The sequence below is a fragment of the Ictalurus furcatus genome, chromosome 1 (assembly GCF_023375685.1).
Source record: "Ictalurus furcatus strain D&B chromosome 1, Billie_1.0, whole genome shotgun sequence".
NCBI lineage: Eukaryota > Metazoa > Chordata > Actinopteri > Siluriformes > Ictaluridae > Ictalurus > Ictalurus furcatus.
The window spans coordinates 13,039,889-13,062,612 of NC_071255.1; the positions used below are offsets into that span (position 1 = coordinate 13,039,889).

The following is a 22,724-nucleotide window of genomic DNA, read 5'->3' on the forward strand; positions in this document are numbered from 1 at the left end:
AGATGCTGTTCCCAATCTGGACTGACTGAGGTCTCCCAGTCAGGAAGTCCAGGATCCAGTTGCAGATGGAGGTGTTCAGGCCTAGTAGGTTCAGTTTTCCAATCAGGTGCTGAGGAATGATTGTGTTGAATGCTGAACTGTAGTCAATGAACAACATTCGAACATAGGTGTACTTTTTTTCCAAGTGGGTGAGGGCCAGATGTAGGGTGGTGGTGATGGCATCTAGGGTTAGGGTTAGGTTTAGTGGCATCTGTTGAGCGGTTGGGATGATACGTGAATTGCAGGGGGTCCAGTGAAGGGGGCAGCAGGGTCTTGATGTGCCTCATGATGAGCCTCTGGAAGCACTTCATGATGATGGGTTAGAGTGCAATGGGATGGTAGTCATTGAGGCAGGACACTGAAGACTTCTTCAGCACGGGGACAATGATGGTGGCCTTGAAGCACGTTGGAATGACAGAGTTGCTCAAGGAGATGTTGAAGATATCAGTGAGAACATCTGCCAGCTGGTCTGCACATCCTCTGAGCACTCTTCCATGAATGTTGTCTGGTCCAGCAACTTTCCGTGGGTTGTCGCCGCATAGAGTTTTCCTCACATCAGCTGTAGTTAGACACAGCACCTGGTCATTGGTAGGAGGGTTCTTCCTCGCTGCTACCTCATTCTGCCCCTCAAACCGAGCGTGGAAGTTGTTCAGCGCATCTGGAAGGGAGGCATCACTGTCACAGTTGGGTGATGTTGTACTGTAGTTGCTGATGGCCTGAATGCCCTGCCACATGCACAGCATGTCACCACTATCCATGAAGTGACTCTGGTCATGTGCGCTCTTTGCCTCACTTGCTGATGTAGCTGGTCACTGATGCTGTGTATTCCTCCAAGTTGGTGGATTCGCTGTCGGTTGCAGCCTCCCTGAACATGTGCCAGTGAGTGTGTTCAAAACAGTCCTGAAGAGCAGAGATGGCTCCTGCTGGCCAGGTTTTCAACTGCTTCAAAACTGGTTTGGAGCATCTGACGAGCGGTCTGTATGCTGGAATTAGCATAACAGAGATGTGGTCTGAGTAGCCGAGGTGGGGGTGGGGCTCCGCCCAGTACATGCCAGGGATGTTTGTGTAAACAAGATTCAGCGTGCTTGCCGCCTTGTTGCAAAGTCCACGTGTTGCTGGAATTTAGGGAGCACTGATATGAGATTTGCATAATTAAAATCTCCGGCAATGATAAACAGTCCATCAGGGTATGTGTTCTGCACTTCGCTAATAGCCCCGTACAGTTCACAGAGCACATTAGCACTGGGGGGAATGTATACTCCCATTATAAGAATGGTGGTGAATTCCCGTAGTAAATAAAATGGTCTGCATCTAACAGTCACAAACTCCACCAGTGATGACCAGTAACTAGAGACTAGCACCGAGTTCTTGCGCCATTCAATGTTGATGTAAACACACAAGCCACCAGCATAAGCCTACTGTAAGATTGAGCTCTACATGCATGGCATAGTCTTTTTTTTTTTTAAACTTTGAATTAAAATTATATTGAGACCCATCTACTACAAATAGGAATCAAATAATTACAAAACCAAAAAAAAAACAATTACTCTTGTAAAAGATATGTTATACTGTAATGCACACCATAGAGATCAATAAAGCCTTAAATGACATTATGTGAAACTGTATAATTCCCTCATGACTTGGATACCAGAGATTTGGATAACCTTGAGATTTTATGTTTAATTCTGGAACGTAGTAAGTCATTTGTGGGGAAAAAATATCATTAGAAGATATTATATAGTAGGTGCTACTATATAATAAGCAACACCAGAGAATCCCTATTGAGATATATAATGAAATTAAATCCAGGCTACACCTGCAAAAATGTCAGTTATTCCACCTGTAGAAATGTCAGTCATTTTCCAAGTGTCTACCAAAGGAGCTATCATCACATGACTTCCAAAGCCAGGAAAGCCTAATATAGTTCTACAGTACCAACCCTGAAGGGGAACAATATGTACTCCCAGGGGGGAAGTGAGGGGGATGGGGTTTTAATGGCAGGGTGGATGCAGGGGGGATATATAAACAGTATCATTTGCATAAGGTAGAAAATGTAGCACACATGTACAGGTTTTTATGGCAACCACCAGGCGCTTTGGGGGGGGGCTTGAAACATTCTCCATTTGCTTCAACAGAAAGTGAGGGCACAGCATCAAAGCATCTCTCAAGTGGGAGTATCAACAGGAGACAAGAACAGTAAATTAATGTGAGACGTGGGAAGGTAAGGAGGAGGGGCTTTCAGGGTATCAGTTCAAAGAGAGTTCAAAACACCTGTGCAAATGTCATTCATTCCAGATTCATGTGCTGATTGGCTTTTTTATCCTTTATAATGGAGAAAAAAGAAGAGTTCTATTGAGTGATGACGCATAGCAGCATATTTTGAATTCCTACTTGGGTCTGCTGATATAAGATGTGAAAAAATTCAGCCACTTTATTTGTATATATATATATAATAAAAAAAAATACTCTGAGAAGATCTAGCAAAGAGACTGGGAAACATCTTACTTGCTTAGATAAAGGAGGACCAGAATAGTTTTAATAAGAGTTTGCATGGTCTTCATAGTTTCAAGATTCCTTTTAGACAAAGTTTAAAACCTCCTGTGAGCAGCAATGAATGGGCCTAATTGAGGGCAGTTCTGACTGCAGAGCTGTTTTGGATAAGTGCAAACAGAACCTGTGTTCTGAGATCAAACTTATTTTCCATGACACATTGATGTTCTCTGAGCCATACTTGTCGCATGTTTACCATACATATTTTTACTGTACATAAGGTTGTGTATAGTTCCATAAGTGTAGGAAATTGTGTATGCTTTGGGTGTCAGCTTTTCCAGTGGACTTGTCAGTGGGATGCTTCAAAGAGTTCACAACCTTGAACGCTGCCGTCCTCTTTCCTGGCTGCTGTGAGCAATTCATTCATTCATGCATCTTCAGTAACCGCTTTAGTGGTTTAGTCAGTGACATGGTAGTATAACACATTGCCACCTACATGTTTGGGCATAACATCTTGCTTTATGCTAGTAAGAGACATACATTTTTTTGTTCTTGTATCACTGTTCTTAGTTTTGTTCTTTACATTTCACTTAATGAAGCTTGTAATTACCTACAACTCATTTATTTACTACTTAGATTCTGACACATCTGGTGAAATGTCAGGGAAAGACTTTCTTTTCTTTTTAGCAAACTGCATTAATAAACGTTTCTAAGAGGTTCTAATTAAACTCTATTCCAGCTAACTAATGAGTGGAACATTTATTCAGGACTCCCAATAATTTTTAGAAGGGCATGTTTTCCCGGTTCCTATTCATAATTTAATACACATTTAATAAATGTATTGCAGCAGTGTTTGGCCGTTATATTAGTGGTCTAATTGAATTATGATTAATATTGCCATATCAAATAAACAATAATGCTTTATACATGAAAACCAAAATCAGTGTATACTAAGGCAATGGTTAACTACATGTTCTGCTACTTTTCTGCCTACATGTGTAGCATTTTGAGAATTAAATTTCATTTAATTGATCTGTAACTAGAGTATCAGATTAACAGCTTTATTAATTAGCACACTATAGACTAGAGTATCCATGAATTGGTCGATGGTGAGCATTTAAAGAAACTATATAAATTGTCAAACATTTTAAAGAGGGCATTTATTTTTAACAGCTGTCGTGGAAATTAGACAACACTCGCAGATTCGTCCGCTGAAGGTAAAAAGGTTTATTACAGAAAGATGGTTAATACAGGATAGAATAAAACAGGATAGAATAATGAGAGCGCTCTGAAGCGCTTGTGCTGAACACTACTATAAATATGAAATGCAGAGCATGACACACTTCTGTGTACCGATAAGAAGCAGTTTGAGGCAGTTCAAACAGGCTTTGTTTTAGGGTCTCGGAAGATGTGCAGACGAACCTTGAACAGAAGAACATGTTTGTGTCTCTGTATAGCAGATAAACATTCTGTACTGATCTCAGTCATATGACTTGGCCTTCTTAGGCGTTATCCTCAGATGAACAGAAAAAGAACACGAACAAAACTTTTACAAAGTAAAAATGAGTAATTTCCCTCACATTTCCCCCTTTTTATCATTACAAAATATGATAACTAAAATTAACAGAGAAATTACTATGCTGTGAATACATCATAACTTCAGAATCCTTTCACGGTTCAACTGAATTTATCATGAAACAGACATAATGAGGGTGCTAAGGCTGTTTTTGCGGATATAAAGTATCCTGTCATCAAGCAAGCTTATTTTAGAGTGAAATGAGAATCGTCATGGTCAAATGCATATTTACAATCGACGTGAAATGTATGTCAATGGGACGTCATCGTCAGTGTCGCTGGCAGAATCTAGTTCCCAGTCAGGTTTAAGATACAGCTCGGGTTGGTCTTCGTAAGGGTCATAGTCACTTTTTGTGGCGTTTTAATTAGCATCAGTGTTTGGTCATCAGTCATTGCTCTTAATGAGCGGAGGAAACACTCCCGCACGCAGGAAATTACACATGGAGCCAAGACAAGTAGAATGACAGTGACTATAGGAACACAAATGGTCAGTATCCACGACCTCCAGCCCCCGAAAATGGAGTTCAACCAATCAAGCCCCATCTCACTAGTCTGTGGAGGGTTGTGTATCGCAGACCGCATGTGTTCAGTGATAGAATAACCATTATGTGTCTGTGTGATGAGGGGACGTGTGACGTTGTGTGGGTAGCACTGTTGGCAATGATTCTTCCGACGAAAGGCGATACAGAACGGTTTACAGAGGCGGCCAATATCTTGGTATACGGGCTTTTAACTACTAATTGTCGTCCAATCTACAGCAATAGTCTACTAAAGAACTAAATACCAAATTTGGGTAAAAGTGCGTGCATCATGCACTCTTTCTGCTGCAACGATATGATTGGCGTGATTGATCATTAAGTCTTCCACCCAATAAACTTCAATATTGCGCTTTGGTTTATCTTTCCAGATTAAGGGTCTACCACCAGACTCCCAGTGTTGTCGGAAACAGTCCCAGTGATTTGTGAGTTTATTTCTATGACAGGGCTTACTAACAGATACCACCAATACCAGGAGAAGGGTGCACGATTAGGAATAGGTTTGTATGTATGAGTGGATGTGCAGGTCGACATCTAATGATTTGTGTCTAGCAAATATTTTTACAGTTATTATCTCTCTCTATATATGTATACCCGTCTGTATGTATCTTAGTTTTGAAGCTGTGATCTAAGAAACACCAATATCTCTAGAGGCGGAGTTCCTGGAACTTCTTATGAGAAATCACTCCATGTAATACTTCTCTCTCAATGTAATACACGCATTTCTTATATCACTGACTCCCTTCCACACAGACTGCAATACACAATGACTTCATAAAATTCTAATTCTAATTCTAAATCACTGACTCCCTTCCACACAGACAGCAAGACACAATGACTTCATAAAATTCTAATTCTAATTCTAAATTCGGACTGTAGGGTGAAACTTTTCCACAAGCGTCCTCCGATTTGCTTGTTGTCCAGGAAAGCTGAAAAGAATCGCGCAGCCCAGCCAGGAGACGCCAAATTGTTGTGGAAATTAGATAACACTCACAGACTTGTCCTCTGAAGGTAAAAAGGTTTATTACAGAAAGATGTTTAATACAGGATAGAATAATGAGAGCGCTCTGAAGCGCTGGTGCTACTATAAATATGAAACGCAGAGCATGACACACTTCTGTGTACCGATAAGAAGCAGGTTGAGGCAGTTCAAACAGGCTTTGTTTTAGGGTCTCGGAAGATGAGCAGACGAACCTTGAACAGAAGAACATGTTTGTGTCTCTGTATAGCAGATAAACATTCTGTACTGATCTCAGTGACATGACATGGCCTTCTTAGGTGTTATCCTCAGATGAACAGAAAAAGAACAAGAACAAAACTATTACAAAGTAAAAATGAGTATTTCCCTCACACAGCCTTCATGTTTTCAAGTTGTCCATGCATCTGTCCATGTGTCTGTCCAAGATTATTGTCAGCACAATATCTCAGGAACCAGTAGGAGAATGTTTTTAGGATTTATAGACAATTAGTACTGTAATTAGCAGATTATCTGATTCGATTTCGGAATTGATTGGACCAGACTCAAAGTCACTGCAAGGTCAAATTTCTGAAATGTGCTCTATGGCCACAGTAGACACTTAACCATCACACCTATATGTGCTTGTTGAAAATCTCCTTCCAAAATAATGGACTTGGTCCCCCATTTGCTGCTATATCAGGTTCCACTCTTCTGGGAATGCATTTCACTATATTTTGGAATTTTGCTGTAGGTATTTTCTTCAGTCACAAGAACATTAGTGAGCTTGTGCACTGATATTGGTTGAGATGGCCTGTCTTGTGGTCACTGTTCATTCAATTAATCCTAAAGGTGTTTAGTGGGGTTGAAGTCAGGTCTCTGTGCAGGCCACTCGAGTTCTTCCACTTTTCAAAACATTTAAAACCATGTCTTCATGGGGCTCACTTTGTGCACAGGAGTATTGTCATGCTGGAACAGGTTTGGGCCTCTTAGTTCCAGTGCAGGGAATACTTCAACAATTAGAAAAAACATTCTAGGCAATTGTGTGCTTCCAAATTTGTGGCAATGGTTTGGGAAAGGCCCACATATGGGGTGTGATATTCAGGCGTTCACATACTGTACCGTTGGACATATATGTAGTGTATTTTTTCTTCAATAGCTTCCTTCCTGTTTGTCATACAGAGATGTTACTCACATGTTCATGTTCAGAAACTCAACCCCCCTCTAAGATTTTTGCCATCAATCTATCAGTAGGAAATTCTTGTTAGTGCAATATCTCAAAAATAAGTGGTTAAATGTAGGCTTTGCATTGACTGATCCTTGCTACCATCAGATGAACTGATTACAATTTGGCAATGATCCAAACATGTCAAAGTATGGGTTAAGGGTATTTGAGACATACAGATTAGTAACAAGAAGGACTAGACTTGTTGGCGGCAGAGGCATCCCTGATGATTCTATTGGCATCAAGATCTGCATTCTTTGATGCAAGATACGACTCAAAGAGGCTCACCTGCAGCACATTTTCTAACTGAAGCAGTGTGGCAAACAGTTGTCAAAGCACATCTTTATCAAACCACATTTCAACTCCACTGTGGCTTCATTTTCCAGTAGCAACCATTTAGGATTATTTGTGATTTGGTCTTAGTGAGATCAGAGTCCTCTGAATGTCCTTGAAGTTGTTGCAGGTTTAATGTTAGTGCTTTTAGTATAAATATTTTATAGATGAATCCTACTGTGAAGGATTCATAACATTAAGACTAACATGTCCCGCTGGGACTAACTCCTAAAAAATATGGGTAGGTGCTACTTTTAGCCCTAAGATTTTACCTCCTTCAGTCTGTAGCTTTAACAGTGCTGTTTGTGACTTCATTCCACAAATTGTGCATATGGTTGTGCAACATCTCTGAATGTAGACACGGCAGTGCAACTGTAAATCTCTTGGCTGTAAATGCAGCCGTACCAGCCGCGGCCCCGCTGTGCTTCTGTGCAGTTGTTCAGCCATTAATGAGCATGACAATGAGAAGTCACAGTGCTCATCCAGTCACGTGAAATCAGTTCATACGGTTTAAGGCAGAGTGCATTTTTCTGCTTTTCCAGCATGTTTGTGTCTGTGTGTTTGCAGTTTTGTGTTTAGCGGTATTGTTAACATGGCCTGAGGGATGCAATGTCAATGGGGTAAAAGAACCATGTGATTCTTGCAGCTATCTGCTGTGTGTTGGATGTGTGAGGCGAGTGGGTAGAGGACAATTGGTCTGAGTGTAAAGTAAAGCAGGCTTTGTACTAATGAAATTGTGAGAGAGGACACACACTAACTTGGCTGCATTTTTCTAATGCCTGCAACCCTCAGCATATAAACACACACACACTGTCTGATCGTCTGAACTGATTTATCTTCCATCCCAATTCTATTTTTGAAATGCCTGCATTCCGATCTCTACAAAAGATATGGGCAAAGGAATGTAATGATTTGCAGTGACAGGAATATGAAGCACAGATGCTTTGATTTTGTGACTAATCGAAAATTTTATGGTTAATTTGAAAGTTTATTGCATAGAAATTTTGCCTAACCTTACTTTTACTAACCTTACCACTCATGCTGATCTCATCCCAGTAACCAACAAGCACCACTTTGCGGACGGTGACCTCCTCTTTCAGTTCCGGTTGAATTTCCGACGGCGGCGGCGATTGATGGAGCTGCTGAACGAGCGAACTCGTGTGATTCCAGAGAGCCATGACAGCCCGTTCTGCCTGCGCAAGCAGAACATGGACAGCAGCAACAACAGCTTCCTCTCTGGTCAGTATGATGGGGTGGGATGATGGGAGAGTAATGGACATCTTTACCATGTTTAACCCTTTCTTACAGTATGCTGGTGTTCAATTCTGCCAGCGGAATGGAAAAAGACTTGGTGGACATTTTCAATCAGTATAAACACACTAATTATTTTATTGCTGCAAGTCTGTATAAGATAGATAGGGCTTCTGTGTGTAGAGTATTGTGACTCAGGGTACAATTATACGACAACGATGTACTAAAAATGGAAAAGTTTCGCGTTCAGACGACAACGTTGTCAAATCGATCCCCGTTCACACGGATCTGCGAATATGACTAAAACACTGTATTATGCGTGCCGGGCCAGTAGTTGGCGATGTCACTTTGTAAAGAAACATTACGCGCCTGCTCACATAAGCATTGACGTTAACGTGTCCACCATATTGACCCTTGCAAGACTGCCCTATAAACAAATACAAGTAAACGGGGGAGCTGTGGTTTTTCTGGATAAAAAGCACAATAACGTTTCCATTTCTCAAACGATTTCAATGGTTTATGATCTATGTGGAATACAAAAAGAGTTCTGTCTCCAGTTACCTAGAATCTCGATAGTTAGACCTGGAAAATGATTCATTGTCATAAGGAATTGTGAAAACTCACACTCGTCAAGCATAGATCTGGCTTATTTTTCTTGGTTAATAAATACTGAGACGTCCCTAATGTAATATAATTTAACGTACATGAAATGTGCATAAAGGGGTTTTTTTTCATTGTGGAAATGGCTTTTTCTGTCTTCAACCACATCTTTTAGCGTTCCTTGTGCTCCAGGTCAGAATTCTGTTAACAAAGCTCGTTCATTTTTAAATACTGAAAAAAATCACAATAGTGCAAATAGTGAGATACTGGCAGTCAGTCTGCTTTCTGTATTATATTAGCAATAAAAGGATACAGATATACTCCAAAACAGACAATTAAAAAGATAGTTATAAGATTTTTAATATCCTTCATCGGTGTAGATGTTGGTTGTATGTATCAAATGCGTTACATACTGGTCGTAGTAGTGATGCAGCTGTCTTTTTACAGAGTGCCAAAAAACATTCAGTCCTTTTTTACTAAGTGGAGCAGTGCAAGTAGAAGTTCTTTTGGCATGTGGGATTCATGTTGTACAATGATGAATAATTTGCTACATATTTCATTTTAAATGCTGCCTGTTTCCATTGATGAATAATGGGGGCTCTGTTTTACCTTCACAAATATATAACGTTAGTAAGGAAGCAGTGTTAGTGGCAAACAAACAAACTAGGACTAGCTAGCTTACAGTTTACCAGATAAAATTATAGAATTCAATAAAAATATGTGTACATACTTGTCCACATACAACCAGAATGTTTATTGGTGTTCTTGTCACTTTAATTTCTCCAACAAATCCCGCCTTGAAGTAGGACCAAGTGTCAAGGCTTTTGTATGACTTCAGGCTTTGCTTAGTGTATTTCCCTGGCCTCGATATCAGGTACATATAAATGTGGGGAAAACTGATTTCTGGCCACACGCCCATGTCCATGAATCACAGGTTTTTGGACAAGTTGTAAGGGTCACTGTCGAGTCCAACCACCTTTAATTTAAGCTGATAATCGTTAGTTATACTAGCGTTTTCGCAGTTTCCCCTTTAAAAACCAGCCGTTTTGCTGGATGTTTTGCCCCGTAGTCCGGCCAAGGGGGCGTGTTCCGGCGGGAAAGTGACGTCAATGCATACCCTCTATAGACTGAACACGTAATACACATGCGCATGACATCATCGTTTTCACAGATTCTTGTTTTTGTACGTTTACAAAACGCTGTTGTCGTGTAAACAGCATAAAAAGTTTTCTGGTTTTAGTTGAAAACATTGGCGTGTAAATGGCCCCTCAGTGTTTCGCTGGTGAGCAGGGCGAAGGGAAAGCGAAGAAGTGTGAGCCCCCTGCTGGGTGAACAATTCACACCTCTCCACAATAACATCGGTACAGAGATAAAACGGACAGCCCAACTAAAGCTTTTTTCATAGTAAACCACCATATACAACTGCCACAATACAATTATAACATTTAAACCTAGTAGGCTAGGTAAAAAAAGAGAAATACTTATGGAAAAACGTATGAACTACTTTCATATGAGCCATTAACCACTACTGTCAAGTGTGACATCAAAAATAAATTCAGTGCTGAACATGGGCACCCCCAAAACACGTGGAAATTCAATTTTTTTGGCCTCTGGTAAAAGAGTTAAGAGCAGAGTGGTAGCACAGTTGGAGTGATAACACACCTCTTCCAATGATCAGGTCAATGTGGTAACAATAACACATCTCTTTGTGGTCAGAAGTGGAGGAATCGAAAATCTCCCCATAGTGGAAAGAATGGCCAGTAGTAGAGGGTTTAACACCAGGGGTAGACGATCTTTACCCTGACCATTACTGGTGATGTTGTTACCAGGATATTTACTAATGACTGAAAAATATGCTTTGATCTATAGTTAGTTACATGACACTGGAATGCAATAACATACAGTATGACTTTAGAAGATATCATTGCGTATCTCAGTGTAGATGACTACAACTCAACCGGAATTGAAGAGTTTCAGCCATTCACATACTTCACATTCACAGTAAACTGTCCACGTAAAAAAAAGAGGCTCAAGGACATTACTTGGAACACTGACATTGGTAACCATTCAAACAGCTTAGCTGAAAGTTCCTATATTCATAAAACTTTGTGGATCTTTGTTTGGACCTCTTTACTTCAACTTTATCATCCTCATGCTGACCAGCACAGGCATGTACAGACAAGCACACTGTATACACAAGAGCTCTATTTGACTTGGATTTCCCAGCCTCTACATTACAAATCATTCATTTACAGGGGGTATCTATTTATTTTCTGCGAACTAAATCGAATGCCTTCAGTGCAGTTAACACATTAACAAACAAACATCTCATAGAGCGACTTCAAAATCAATTCAATCAATTTGCCTAGAATGTTTTAATGTGTAATGTGTCATTAACTGTAATTATATCAAATTCTGACTGCTAAAACAATTACATTTATTGTGCATAAAAAAAAGTTAGAAGTGAAAAGGGACCTACATTTGATTTTTTATCTCAAAAGGATGACGAATTTAAGTTTTTCTATCCATGAAGACATACCTTACACTCATACACCCACTGGTGTGTTCAAGAGCCCGATGAACTTGTTTTACCCTACCACCATTGTCTGCTATTATTTTTATAGCCCTGGTAGGCATTGCGTGACTTTTTATTTTTATTCTGCACAGAGCTTCAAGCAAAGTTTAAACTTTAATTACCTTGCTTAATGATTTGGAATGTAATATTTTCTGAATATGAATATTTTTTTAATGACTTTCAAATTACTAACTGCTGAAAGGTAAAAAAAAAAAAAAAAAAAAAATTGCAATTTTCCTTACTCTTGGTGTAGCACTTTACTAACACTTCATCTCTTATATGTGTGAAACCCACCACCTAACTGTTTAACACTGACTTACTTTACACTTTCAGCCAGGCAAGACAGATTTACAGTGTGCAATAACTCCTTCTGCAGTGATAACCACTGACTCTGAGTCATACAACGGTTTAACTGCCCTCTTAATACGAATAGAGTAGTAATGGCTAATTGTGATAAAAGCCTTTCCTTGTAAGTAACAGTTGTACAGAGAGTGTTGTGGGGCCAAAGAAGGGGGTCTGCGACATGTTACAGAATTTTATAGCAGAGGAAATGAGATCAGTGTATGGTGAGAGAGAGCCTCTACTCTTCCTCTTTTTTAGCTGCTGGATTATGATCGTTGGCTTCGTTTTGTGTGTGTGTGTGCGCGCACATGTGTGTGTGTGTGTGTGTGCATGTGCATGTGTGTCTGTGTGTGTGCTTTTTCAAGTGCTGCTTCAAGCTGTAACATTATAATTTCCTGATTAGTTAATAAAGATTATCTATTATCTGTACATGTGTGTTATGTGCGTGTATTTGTGCATAACACATGTAACGGTCTATGCCAGAAGAAGAAGTGAAACAGATGTTTTGGGATGCTTATTTTCTTGCCCAAGCTTATTCATGTTCTTTCTCCCTCTCTCTCTCTCTCTCTCGCTCTCTCTCTCTCTCTGTCTATATATATATTGTATATATATTGTATATATATATATATATATATATATATATATATATATATATATATATATATATATATATGTGTGTGTGTGTGTATATATATATATATATATATATATATATATATATATATATATATATATATATATACACACACATACATACACACACACACACACACACACACACACACGTACATACACTGATCAGCCATAACATTAAAACTAAGTACAGGTGATGTGAATAACGTTGATTATCTCGTTACAGTGGCACATGTTAAGGGGTGGGATACTGTATATTAGGCAGCAAGGGAACAGTCAGTTCTCAAAGTTGATTTCTTGGAAGCAGGAAAAATGGGCAAGTGTAAGGACATGAGCGACTTTGACAACGACCAAATTGTGATGGCTAGACAACTGGTTTAGAGCATCAACAAAACAGCAGTTCTTGTGTGGTGTTCCTGGTATGCAGTGGTTAGTACCTACCAAAAGTGATCCAAGGAAGGACAACCGGTGAGCCGTGACAGGGTCATGGACACGCAAGGCTCATTGATGCGTGTTGGGAGCGAAAGCTAACCCGTCTGGTCCGATCTCACAGAAGAGCTACTGTAGCACAAATTGCTGAAAAAGTTAATGCTGGCTATGATAGAAAGGGGTCAGAACACACAGTGCATCGCAGTATATATGTATGTATATGTGTGTGCGTGTGTGTGTGTGTGCGTGTGTGCGTGTGTGCGTGTGTGTGTTGATACTTCCTGTTTGGAAACTACTGTAAAACACATATTTCCAGGATGTATTGTGTAATCACTTTGCGTGTGCTTTTGGTAGGTGAAGGTTGTCGATGTGGTATCTGAAAGTGTTTCTCTCTGTCTTGATCAGTCTCCCTCACTTTCTCACTCTCTCACTCTTGGACTCAAGTGAGCCCCACTAAAGAGATTAAGGTGGTGTCGGCAGTGAGGCGCAGCAGTATGAGCAGTAGCTGTGGCAGCAGTGGTTATTACAGCAGCAGTCCCACTCTGAGTAGCAGTCCTCCTGTGCTCTGCAACCCCAAATCTGGTAAGAGAAATCCTTCAAAATCTGACTATTTTCACACTCGTAGAACAATCAGTGAATCATATTGCTTCATACATAGGTAAAAGTTCTGTATTTAAAGCTTGGTGGGAGGTTTTGGACCTGTTATATGTTATACAGCATGAAGTTCCAATTAAGGTTGGCTTCACACTAAACTTGTGGTATCAACCTAGCCAACTAACCTTTGGCAAGCCAGAAAACACATGGCTTGTATAACAAAGTATACAGAAGACACAGTTTGGGTAATAAAAATACACACAGAAAGAGATCAGAAAAGAGTGAGTGTTTTATTCACTGTCTTTCAACTAACTTGCAAACGCTCTACCATCAACCTCAAAGTAGCACACTGAGAGATCACAGCAGATCAACCCAAACATTACTGACTAGGTCACTCTGCTTCCTCTGGATGCTGTGGTTTGATTGTGCAGAACAAGCGCAGTGTGTACACTGTGTGTCAGCAATCAGGGTGGTGATATATGACTGACTGCTGAGGGATTAGAGTAGTCATACCGCCACCTGAGCAGTGTTAGTTCCAGATAGCTTGACTTTGCACAGCCAAAGTTACATCTGTGATCTTCTTCAAACCTCTCTTACTCCATCCATCCATCCATCCATCCATCCATCCATTTTCTGTACCGCTTATCCTACACAGGGCTGCGGGAAGCCTGTAGCCAATCCCAGGGGACTCAGAATACGAGGCGCGGGACACCCTGAATGAGGTGCCAAGCCATCGCAGGGCACAAACGCACACACACTCACACACACAAACACAAACTACGGACAATTTAGCGATTCCGATCAGCCTACAATGCACGTCTTTGGACTGGAGGAGGAAACTGAAGTACCCGAAGGAAACCCCCAAAGCACAGGGAGAACATGCAAGCTCTGCACACACAGGGCAGAGGCGAGAATCGAACCCCCAACCCTGGAGGTGCGAGGCAGACATGCAAAGTATCCATCTCAAGGAACCATGTGCACACATATTCACATAATCATTTACACTTAAAGGCAATTTAATGTAGCCAATCCACCTACCCGCATGTTTTTGTGAGGAAACTGGGGAACCCGGAGGAAACCTACACAGACAGGGTTAAACATGTGAAACGCCACACAGGCAGTACCTTGAACTCGGGAATTAGTTTCAGAACTGACCGGCCACATAACTAATATCAGTGAACCATGTCTAGGAATTGTAATCTAGTAACCTCAAAGCATTCAGCCATTCAGCCATAGCTGCCTGGGTGGGTCAGGAGGGTGTTTTTATGTTTGCTTTCAGGCCATAAAAGTCATATTAGCACATCCCATTCTGTTCTACTGCATTGTAATTGGGTAATGAAAATGTTGACAGAAATCCCAAGTGTAATCGGTCTCTTTTCCCCCATAAACGACTTCCTTTCCTGTCTGAAATTCTGCCAAACTTTGGAGCCTGGGCCTCCTGTTAAACAGTGTTGCTGATTTTGCTCTGAATTGTTGCACAGTTTACTGTGGCATTTGCGTAGGTTAGAAAATATGTAGTGGAGCTGGAAAGATATTACATGAAAGTTTATTTTTTCTAGACCTATGGTGAGGAAATCTTTGGTATGGTCTGGCTGTCAGCTGCCTTAATAAATGCACACAGCTTTTTCTCTGTCCCCTGGTCGTTCTTTATCTCTATCTTAATGCGTGCATTACAGCTCCTTGAACTCTACAGAGGCAGTGTGTTAAATCTGGATCTGTGTGTGTGTGTGTGTGTGTGTGTGTGTGTGTCTGGCAAGCACATTCAGTCCCTGAAAGGCAAAGAGCACAGCCAGCAGGCAAAGACTCAGGACTGAAGACTTTCCACAGACACAGACACACACACACACACACACACACACGCATGCACACACACACACACACACACACACACACACACACACACACACATCAAATTTGACCATGAGCCTGACCACATGGCTCTCCAAGCAGGCTTAAAGCATAAAGGTTGCCACAAGTGTGACCATGGGTTTATTAAAAAAAACGAACCGTCTTTTCACGACACGCCGTTTCCTGCTCTCATATTAAATCACTGGAAAGGAAGAGGGAGGGAAGGCAAATTTCCCACGAGACAAAATCTATTCGCCGTCCTCTACTTAAGTGCATTTCAAGCAAAGATTATGGTGTTTGGTTGGGGAAAAAAAGCAGCTCTTTATTGCTGATTGCTCAGACACTGCACTGCACTTCTTGTAAACCTTTGACATGAAATAGCAATGCAGTTGTGTGTGTATGTGTGTGTGTGTGTGTGTGTGTGTGAGAGAGAGAGAGAGAGCGAGCATGTGAGTGAATGTGTGCCTCGGTTCGGTTTGGCAGCCATGCTCCTTTTTTCTGATTGGTCATTGGCTTTTCTGTTCCTCCAATCCCAGTGTGCCTCAGATCTCCACCCATAATTAATAACTAAATAAACACTTCAAATCTAAAAGTGTGCTTCAGCTCCTTCAGAGCTGGGATTGCAAACTTATGAACTTATACCGCATAAGCAATTTTAGAACAGCTATACACTTATACACTTAAAGAACCCAGGCTCAAGTCTAGCATTATGAGGAGAGTAAGAGAACAGACATATTCTTCTTTTACTGATTTACTTATAAACACTCATTTCCTACATTTTACAACACACAGCGCTGTCCTGTTTTGGTCCTGACAGTACAGATCAGACCGTTCTACATGGGTTGTGCATCAAGTCAGAGTGAAACAGTGCGGAAAATTGATGAATGTACGACTTGATATAAGGATTTTGGTACAACAACTTGGTATCAGTTACACATTTTCAAAGAGGACTTCCTTAAATACAAGCCAAAAGTCACACTCTTAAGAAAAAAAAAGTTAAATGTACAGACCCTTCTTTATGCACCCCTCTATGTAGAACCCTTCAACAATATGGTTCTGTGTTAGAAACTATTCCAAATTGAACCCTTTTTATAAAGCTATGAACCCATAAATATCTAACGTACCTATGAACAACCTGTAAAATAGATCGATTTTAAATTTTTTATTTTCGAAAAAACAAATACGTACATAGGCATAAATGTAACTAATTATAGTTATCTTACGAGTAAGTTTAAGCTTGGTTTGTGAATTATTTTAAGATCACCCATGCATCCATTTTCCATACCACTTATCAATATCAACCGGTTATCTCAGGGGACTCGGGACTCGGGGCACGAGGCGGGGGACACCCTGGACCGGGTGCCAATCCATCACAGGACACAATCATGCACACGTTCACACACTGCAGGCAATTTGGAAATGCTAATCAACCTAGAACGCATGTCATTGGACTGGGGGAGGAAACCGGACTACCCGGAGGAAACATGCAAACTACACACACACACACACAGGGTGGAGGCAGGATTCAAATCCTCAACCCCAGAAATGCGAGGAAACAGTGCTAACCACTAAGTCACCATGTCCCCCTTGTTTTAAGATAATGAAAAATCTAACTTTTTTTCTTCCAAAGTTACAGTAAATGCAACAGTGTGAGCTGCTAAACTGACTTGCTAAGAGTATTGTTGTTATCCCTTTTTTATGGGCGAAAACCATCACAATAAAGTATCAGATAGATATCAGAGCTTGAACTGGATCTGCTATGACCAGCAATAGGAAGTATCAAAGTCTAATTACTTTTCTTTTAGAATTTTTCTTTCACCGTATACTTTCAAACATGTGCCATTTCTCTATAATCCAATTTGTAAAGTTATGACTTGTTAGGATCCGTCAGTTTCAACTAGTTGACCCTGACAATCTAAAATTTGAAAGAAGTGACTTTATCTGCTGCTTTGTGTTTATCAAGCAGTTTGTATAGTGACTGCTAGCTATTAGCAGAGTTATTATTATGCTAGCTAACACTGTGGCAGACTTTTCTCTTTTTTTGTGAATCTTTTTTGTACAGTTATATACATGCTTGAACATACTTTTCTAATTGAGTGGAGATTATAAAGCTGTATCTTTTATTAAAGTATACATTTAGATGAGTAGTTGCACATAGCTGGCTGTGACACGCTCATTAGATAACTATTATCACCAGGAACAGATCCACCACACCCTATAACAGCCTGCATTTCTCTCTCTCTCTCTCTCTCTCTCTCTCTCTCTCTCTCTCTCTCTCTCTCTCTGTGTGTGTGTGTGTGTGTGTGTGTGTATGTGCGTGTTTCACTCAGTGCTGAAGAGACAAGTAAGCCCAGAGGAGCTGCAAACTCCAGGAGGCCCCTTCATAAAGAAGACATTCACTGTAAGTCACACACATTTCAGAAAACCACAAATAATCCACATTTTAAGGCCTTGTTTTTCAGCTCACACACACATTATTCACTCCAAAGAAAATCTTTTCTAAGGCGTGACATAGAACCAGAGCAGAATTAGACTGTTGTGAAATACAGCAGTTTACATGGAGTGATTAAGTCAGTTCATGATAAACAGGTTCTATAAAAAGTGCTCCTCAGTTTTGCAAAATGTAAAAAAGAATTCACATTTTTTCATGTTTCACTATAATTAAATTCGATCTATATATCTATCTATCTAACTATCTGGGATCCAATGACAGTATCTGTATCGCTATCTGTTTGGTGCTCCAAATATGTGTATCTGTAGTGGGATTTGAACCTGAAGTGGCCTAACCTGATTTTTTTATTTATTTTTTTAAGGAAATTAAATCCTACCACTTTTTCTTTTTAAATGAACCCTACCAGTATGACCTAGGAAACACTGGAAGACACTGGGGGCGGGGAAAAACAAAGAAATGTAATGTAAAAACATGCACTGTGTGTATGGTGTTTGAATTCTGGCTCTGACAGTTCCTCAACCTCAGCTACATCACTCAAATTCATACAGTAATTGGTCTCAACTAAAGATGTGTGTGGGACTGTTTTTAAATGTCATCGTGCAGTTATTATTTTAGGTTATACTTGACTGTAATGTTTTCTCACAAATTTATTTGCTCAACTTAGTTGCTTAATTCAAACCACCACAACCCTGACCAGATAGTTACAAAGGATCTTCTATCTATCTCTCTATCTATCTATCTCTCTAGCTATCTATATCAGTATGCATTGGCTATGCACTGTTATGTTTCGGTCAGTCTTCTGTGCATGTTACTAGTACATTAAGCTTTAAGCTTCAGTGAAAGCACTGCACATAACAGTTATTTAACTGATTGTGTATGTGTGTTCAGATCATAGGTGATGCAGTGGGCTGGGGTTTCGTGGTCAGAGGAAATAAACCCTGCCACATCCAGGCTGTTGACCCCAGTGGACCTGCTGCTGCAGCAGGGATGAAGGTAATGTGAGCAACCTGGAGAGAACTTAGATTAATATTAGTAATAGAATGAAATACTAAAGCATGAGCCTCATAACAGCCCAAAAGCCTAGAAAAAGGTGGCAGATATAAATTTGAAAAAAAGAAGTGTGCATAATTTTATTATTATTTTATTATTATAATTTTGCCCTGTGGCTTTCTCAGCCTGCTGGATTTAGTCAAATTTCCTTAGATAACCCAGTCACTCTGTCTGTGTGTGTGTGTGTGTGTGTGTGTGTGTGTGTGTGTGCACGCAAAGGTCTAATGGAAATTTATGTTTCTGCAACTGCATAACTTCCCCTTTAGCCTTCAATTTTGAATGTTTATTACATGAGAGCATGTTTGCAGACTACAACAATACACTATGTGCTTTGTTTGCACACACAGTCAGTAAACTGTAGCCATCCTGGTGTACCTGTGGTTCCAAAAGGACCTTTTGGGGACCTTTTTGCATATTTCACAGTTATTATTGCCATTTTGAGAAAAGTGCTTCTAATTGTGAGACTAAAGTACTGTTAAAGATCCTAAAGAATTGCTTCCTATAGTTTTACACAGGGCATACAACTTCAAAATGCTCCTGTGCACCGTTGTCTCGGGGGTATTGAACTAATCAATCAGTCTCTCCAGGATTTTGCAGTTTTGCAATCTCAGAAATGAGCGCAAAATCAAGGAAACCCCGCAATATTTGGACGAGCTTGCAATTTTTCAAAATTACCGCAGATTTCCCGCAGATTTGGGCCAAGGTGCATCATATGACATCATCACAACACGCATTCAGCCAAAGCCTTCTTCGATTCACATGCTTCGAACATGAATACAGCTAAAAGCTCTCATTTACCAACAAACACCACTGAGAAAGACCGTGTAAAACAATTTCATGCAGTTGCAATTTCTCCAATTCAAGTACTTTTCCACAAAAAAAAGAACAAAAAATGTCAGCAAATTTCATCGCAGATTTTGAAAAAAGATGCAGCAAACCTTGTGAGCGAATCTTGGTGGCTGTACAAAAACAAACCATGGTAAAGCAAATCAGTTCGTTCACATGGAATCGATGTACACATTTGAAACAAGTCAATTCAACAGCCAAAGGGAGTACAAATGTTACACGACAAAAAGGTTCATTGAAATTTCTTGATTCAGTTGTGTACATCAGTTCCACTCAAATGAAATATGTTACTTCAACATACAGTAAACTCATCTCTGATACTGAACTTGTTAACTTGTTGATCCATTGGAATTGATTTACATGAACACAGTTTTTCAATGCAGTTTTGCTTCATTCGTTTTTCTACAGCTAACATGATTAATAAAAACTATATTTAATCTTACACAGACAGTCACCTGAGCTCTGGTTCAAACCTAGATGCTGGTGGGGTGACAGCCACGCTACCCACTGCACCACCGATAACCTAAATAACCAGGTTAATACTAGGGCAATGGATCACACTCACACTATATAACTGAGTATTTTTGTGTAGACATTAGCAGCATGTGTCTTTTTGAGGTAGACCTGCATGCAAGCTCCAAATACCGAAGTACATTTAAATTTCCATTTATTCATTTAGCATACGCGTTTATCCAAAGTGACTTACAAATGAGAAAATACAAGCAAAGCGATATATCAAGCAGAGAACAATACAAGTAGTGCTACTGTACAAGATCCGTTAATTGAGTTCCAGAAGAAGCAAAGTGCGCAGAGTAGAGGTATAAGTGCCAGAGTTATTTATTTATTTATTTATTTATTTATTTATTTATTTATTATGGGTTGGTTAGGTGTTCACGGAAGAGGTGGGTCTTTAGCTGTTTTTTGAAGATGGTGGAAGTACTTAGCAAATAACAAATTGGTCAGGTTACTCGTTATTTTACGAACGAGTTTACGTACTACGTTAGGTATGAAGGGTTTCGGGAAACACACGTTAATTAAAGAATATTCTTACGAATGAGATAAAGAAGTAATTAACGTTACGAACACTTCAAAACCCACCCGCGGGGTCAGTTATGTGTATCCTTGAACATCTGGGACGGACATGTGATTTGGATGATCGCATTTCTAAGTTACCACTTATTCGAGCAGATGCTCTCTAAACTGTACTTGTCGCTGGGGTGGTACGTGTTTTGTACTTTTAATATGTATTTTTCTGCTTGGAATGTGTATACAGTGTAATTTTAAAATGGGCATAAATGGACCTTTTAGGGTAAACCTTTAAAGGCACACTACATGCACCTATCTAGATTAAAACAAAAAACAAAAAACATAATAAACACACAAAAAGATGTACGCTTGATGGTATTACCCAAGCAACACAGATTTGTATCTTTTTTTTCCTGAGTGAAATGCATGTGAACCCGTGTGAAGCAGTGAAATAGCCCAAGGCAAGTTATAAGATTACTTGGATATTCTTTCACACTCGTATATCCTACCATAACATCTGATAACAGCATATTGGTTAACTTCTGCAGAACAATGTATCTGATTTGTTTTTCTTCCTGGTATCATATGAGAAAAACCTTAACACTCTCTGAAATAAAAGTACCTAAAAAAAAGTTTTTGAAGTTCTATAACTTGAGGAATCCTATAGGAAGTAATTCTTTAGGATCTTTAACAGTATCACATAGGAGAAGCATTTTTGTTCAAAAATGACAATGAATGACCAAAAAAAAAAAAAAAAGGAAACTACATTTTTTCTTCAGAACATCCTTCATACTTTGAGTAGTTTTGGGCCGATTTTTACATTTCCAGATACACCACAATCCTGATCAGGATAAAGCAGTTACTGAAAGTGAGTGAGCGATTGAGTGAATAAATAAATACATTTTAAAAATATGTAAAAGAAAGAATGAATAAAGAAGCACAGCTTTTTTTTTGTTATCCAACACGGTCACGTGTAGAAAAATTAGAGACATTTAAAAAAGAAAAACAACTTTTCCTTGCTGTGTTTTGTTTATCTTGCTGTAAATCCAGTTTTAGTGTACTGTCGAACATCCACCTCTGTTTTTTCCTGTTAAGAACTGGCCAGCTATTTCTGGGGAATTGTAGTCATTATGCAAGACTATTCACTGACTTTATCAACGTATATGTCTGAAGAAGAAGACAAATAAACTGCAAAAAGATTTGGCATATTTCTTTATAAAAGCAACAAATGGAAAAGAAAGGGTTAATCGATCTGGCACTGAAGGCAGTCTGCCTTGTTCTCCAGCTGTGGTTCTTGACATTAACCCTCTGTGTGACAGTCTTGGGATTACAGCTGGAGCTGTGCCAAGTAAAGCAGCTTTTTGATGTAATTACTGTGAGAGTCTGACATTCCTGCTCACACACAAATTAGGACCTGTTTATCACACTCACTTCCCTGTTCTCAGCATACTGTTCCTTCGGGTTAAACTTTCCGTGTTGTTCATGGGTTGTCGAAAGATCTCGTCTGACATTACATCTTGCTAATTAAACATGTTAAGAAGAATTGCATTTAAATTTACACTGTCATAGACTGCAAGCTTTTTTTAGACTATTCTTAATCTTCTGCAAAAGATTAAGTATTAAGTATTCTGTTTGTTTTCCCTTCCTCTTCTGCTTTCCGTTGCTGAGCTAGCATACACCGAGACCCATTAAATATACACTAGATATGGCCAAAAGTATGTGGACACCTGACCATCACACCCAAATGTGGATCTTCCCCAAACTGTTGCCACAAAATTGGAAGCACACAATTGTCTAGAGTGTCTTTGTATGCTGTAACGTTATAGTTTCCCTTCACTGGAACTAAGAGGTGCAATCCTGTTCCAGCATGACAATGCCCCTGTGCACAAAGTGAGGTCCATGAAGACACAGTTTGCCACGGTTGG

General features: G+C 39.7%; 1 protein-coding gene across 2 annotated transcripts in view; it reads left to right on the top strand.

Annotated features, from left to right (window-relative positions):
• The window catches only part of deptor (DEP domain containing MTOR-interacting protein), a 49,220-nt gene that overhangs the window by 22,554 nt on the left and 3,942 nt on the right, over positions 1–22,724 (top strand). For both annotated transcript variants that reach the window (XM_053626863.1, XM_053626873.1), the window contains exons 6-9: positions 8,210–8,392; positions 13,428–13,565; positions 17,756–17,826; positions 18,766–18,870. In XM_053626863.1, the coding sequence (XP_053482838.1) occupies positions 8,210–8,392; positions 13,428–13,565; positions 17,756–17,826; positions 18,766–18,870 (497 nt within the window). The remainder of the gene's footprint in view (positions 1–8,209; positions 8,393–13,427; positions 13,566–17,755; positions 17,827–18,765; positions 18,871–22,724) is intronic.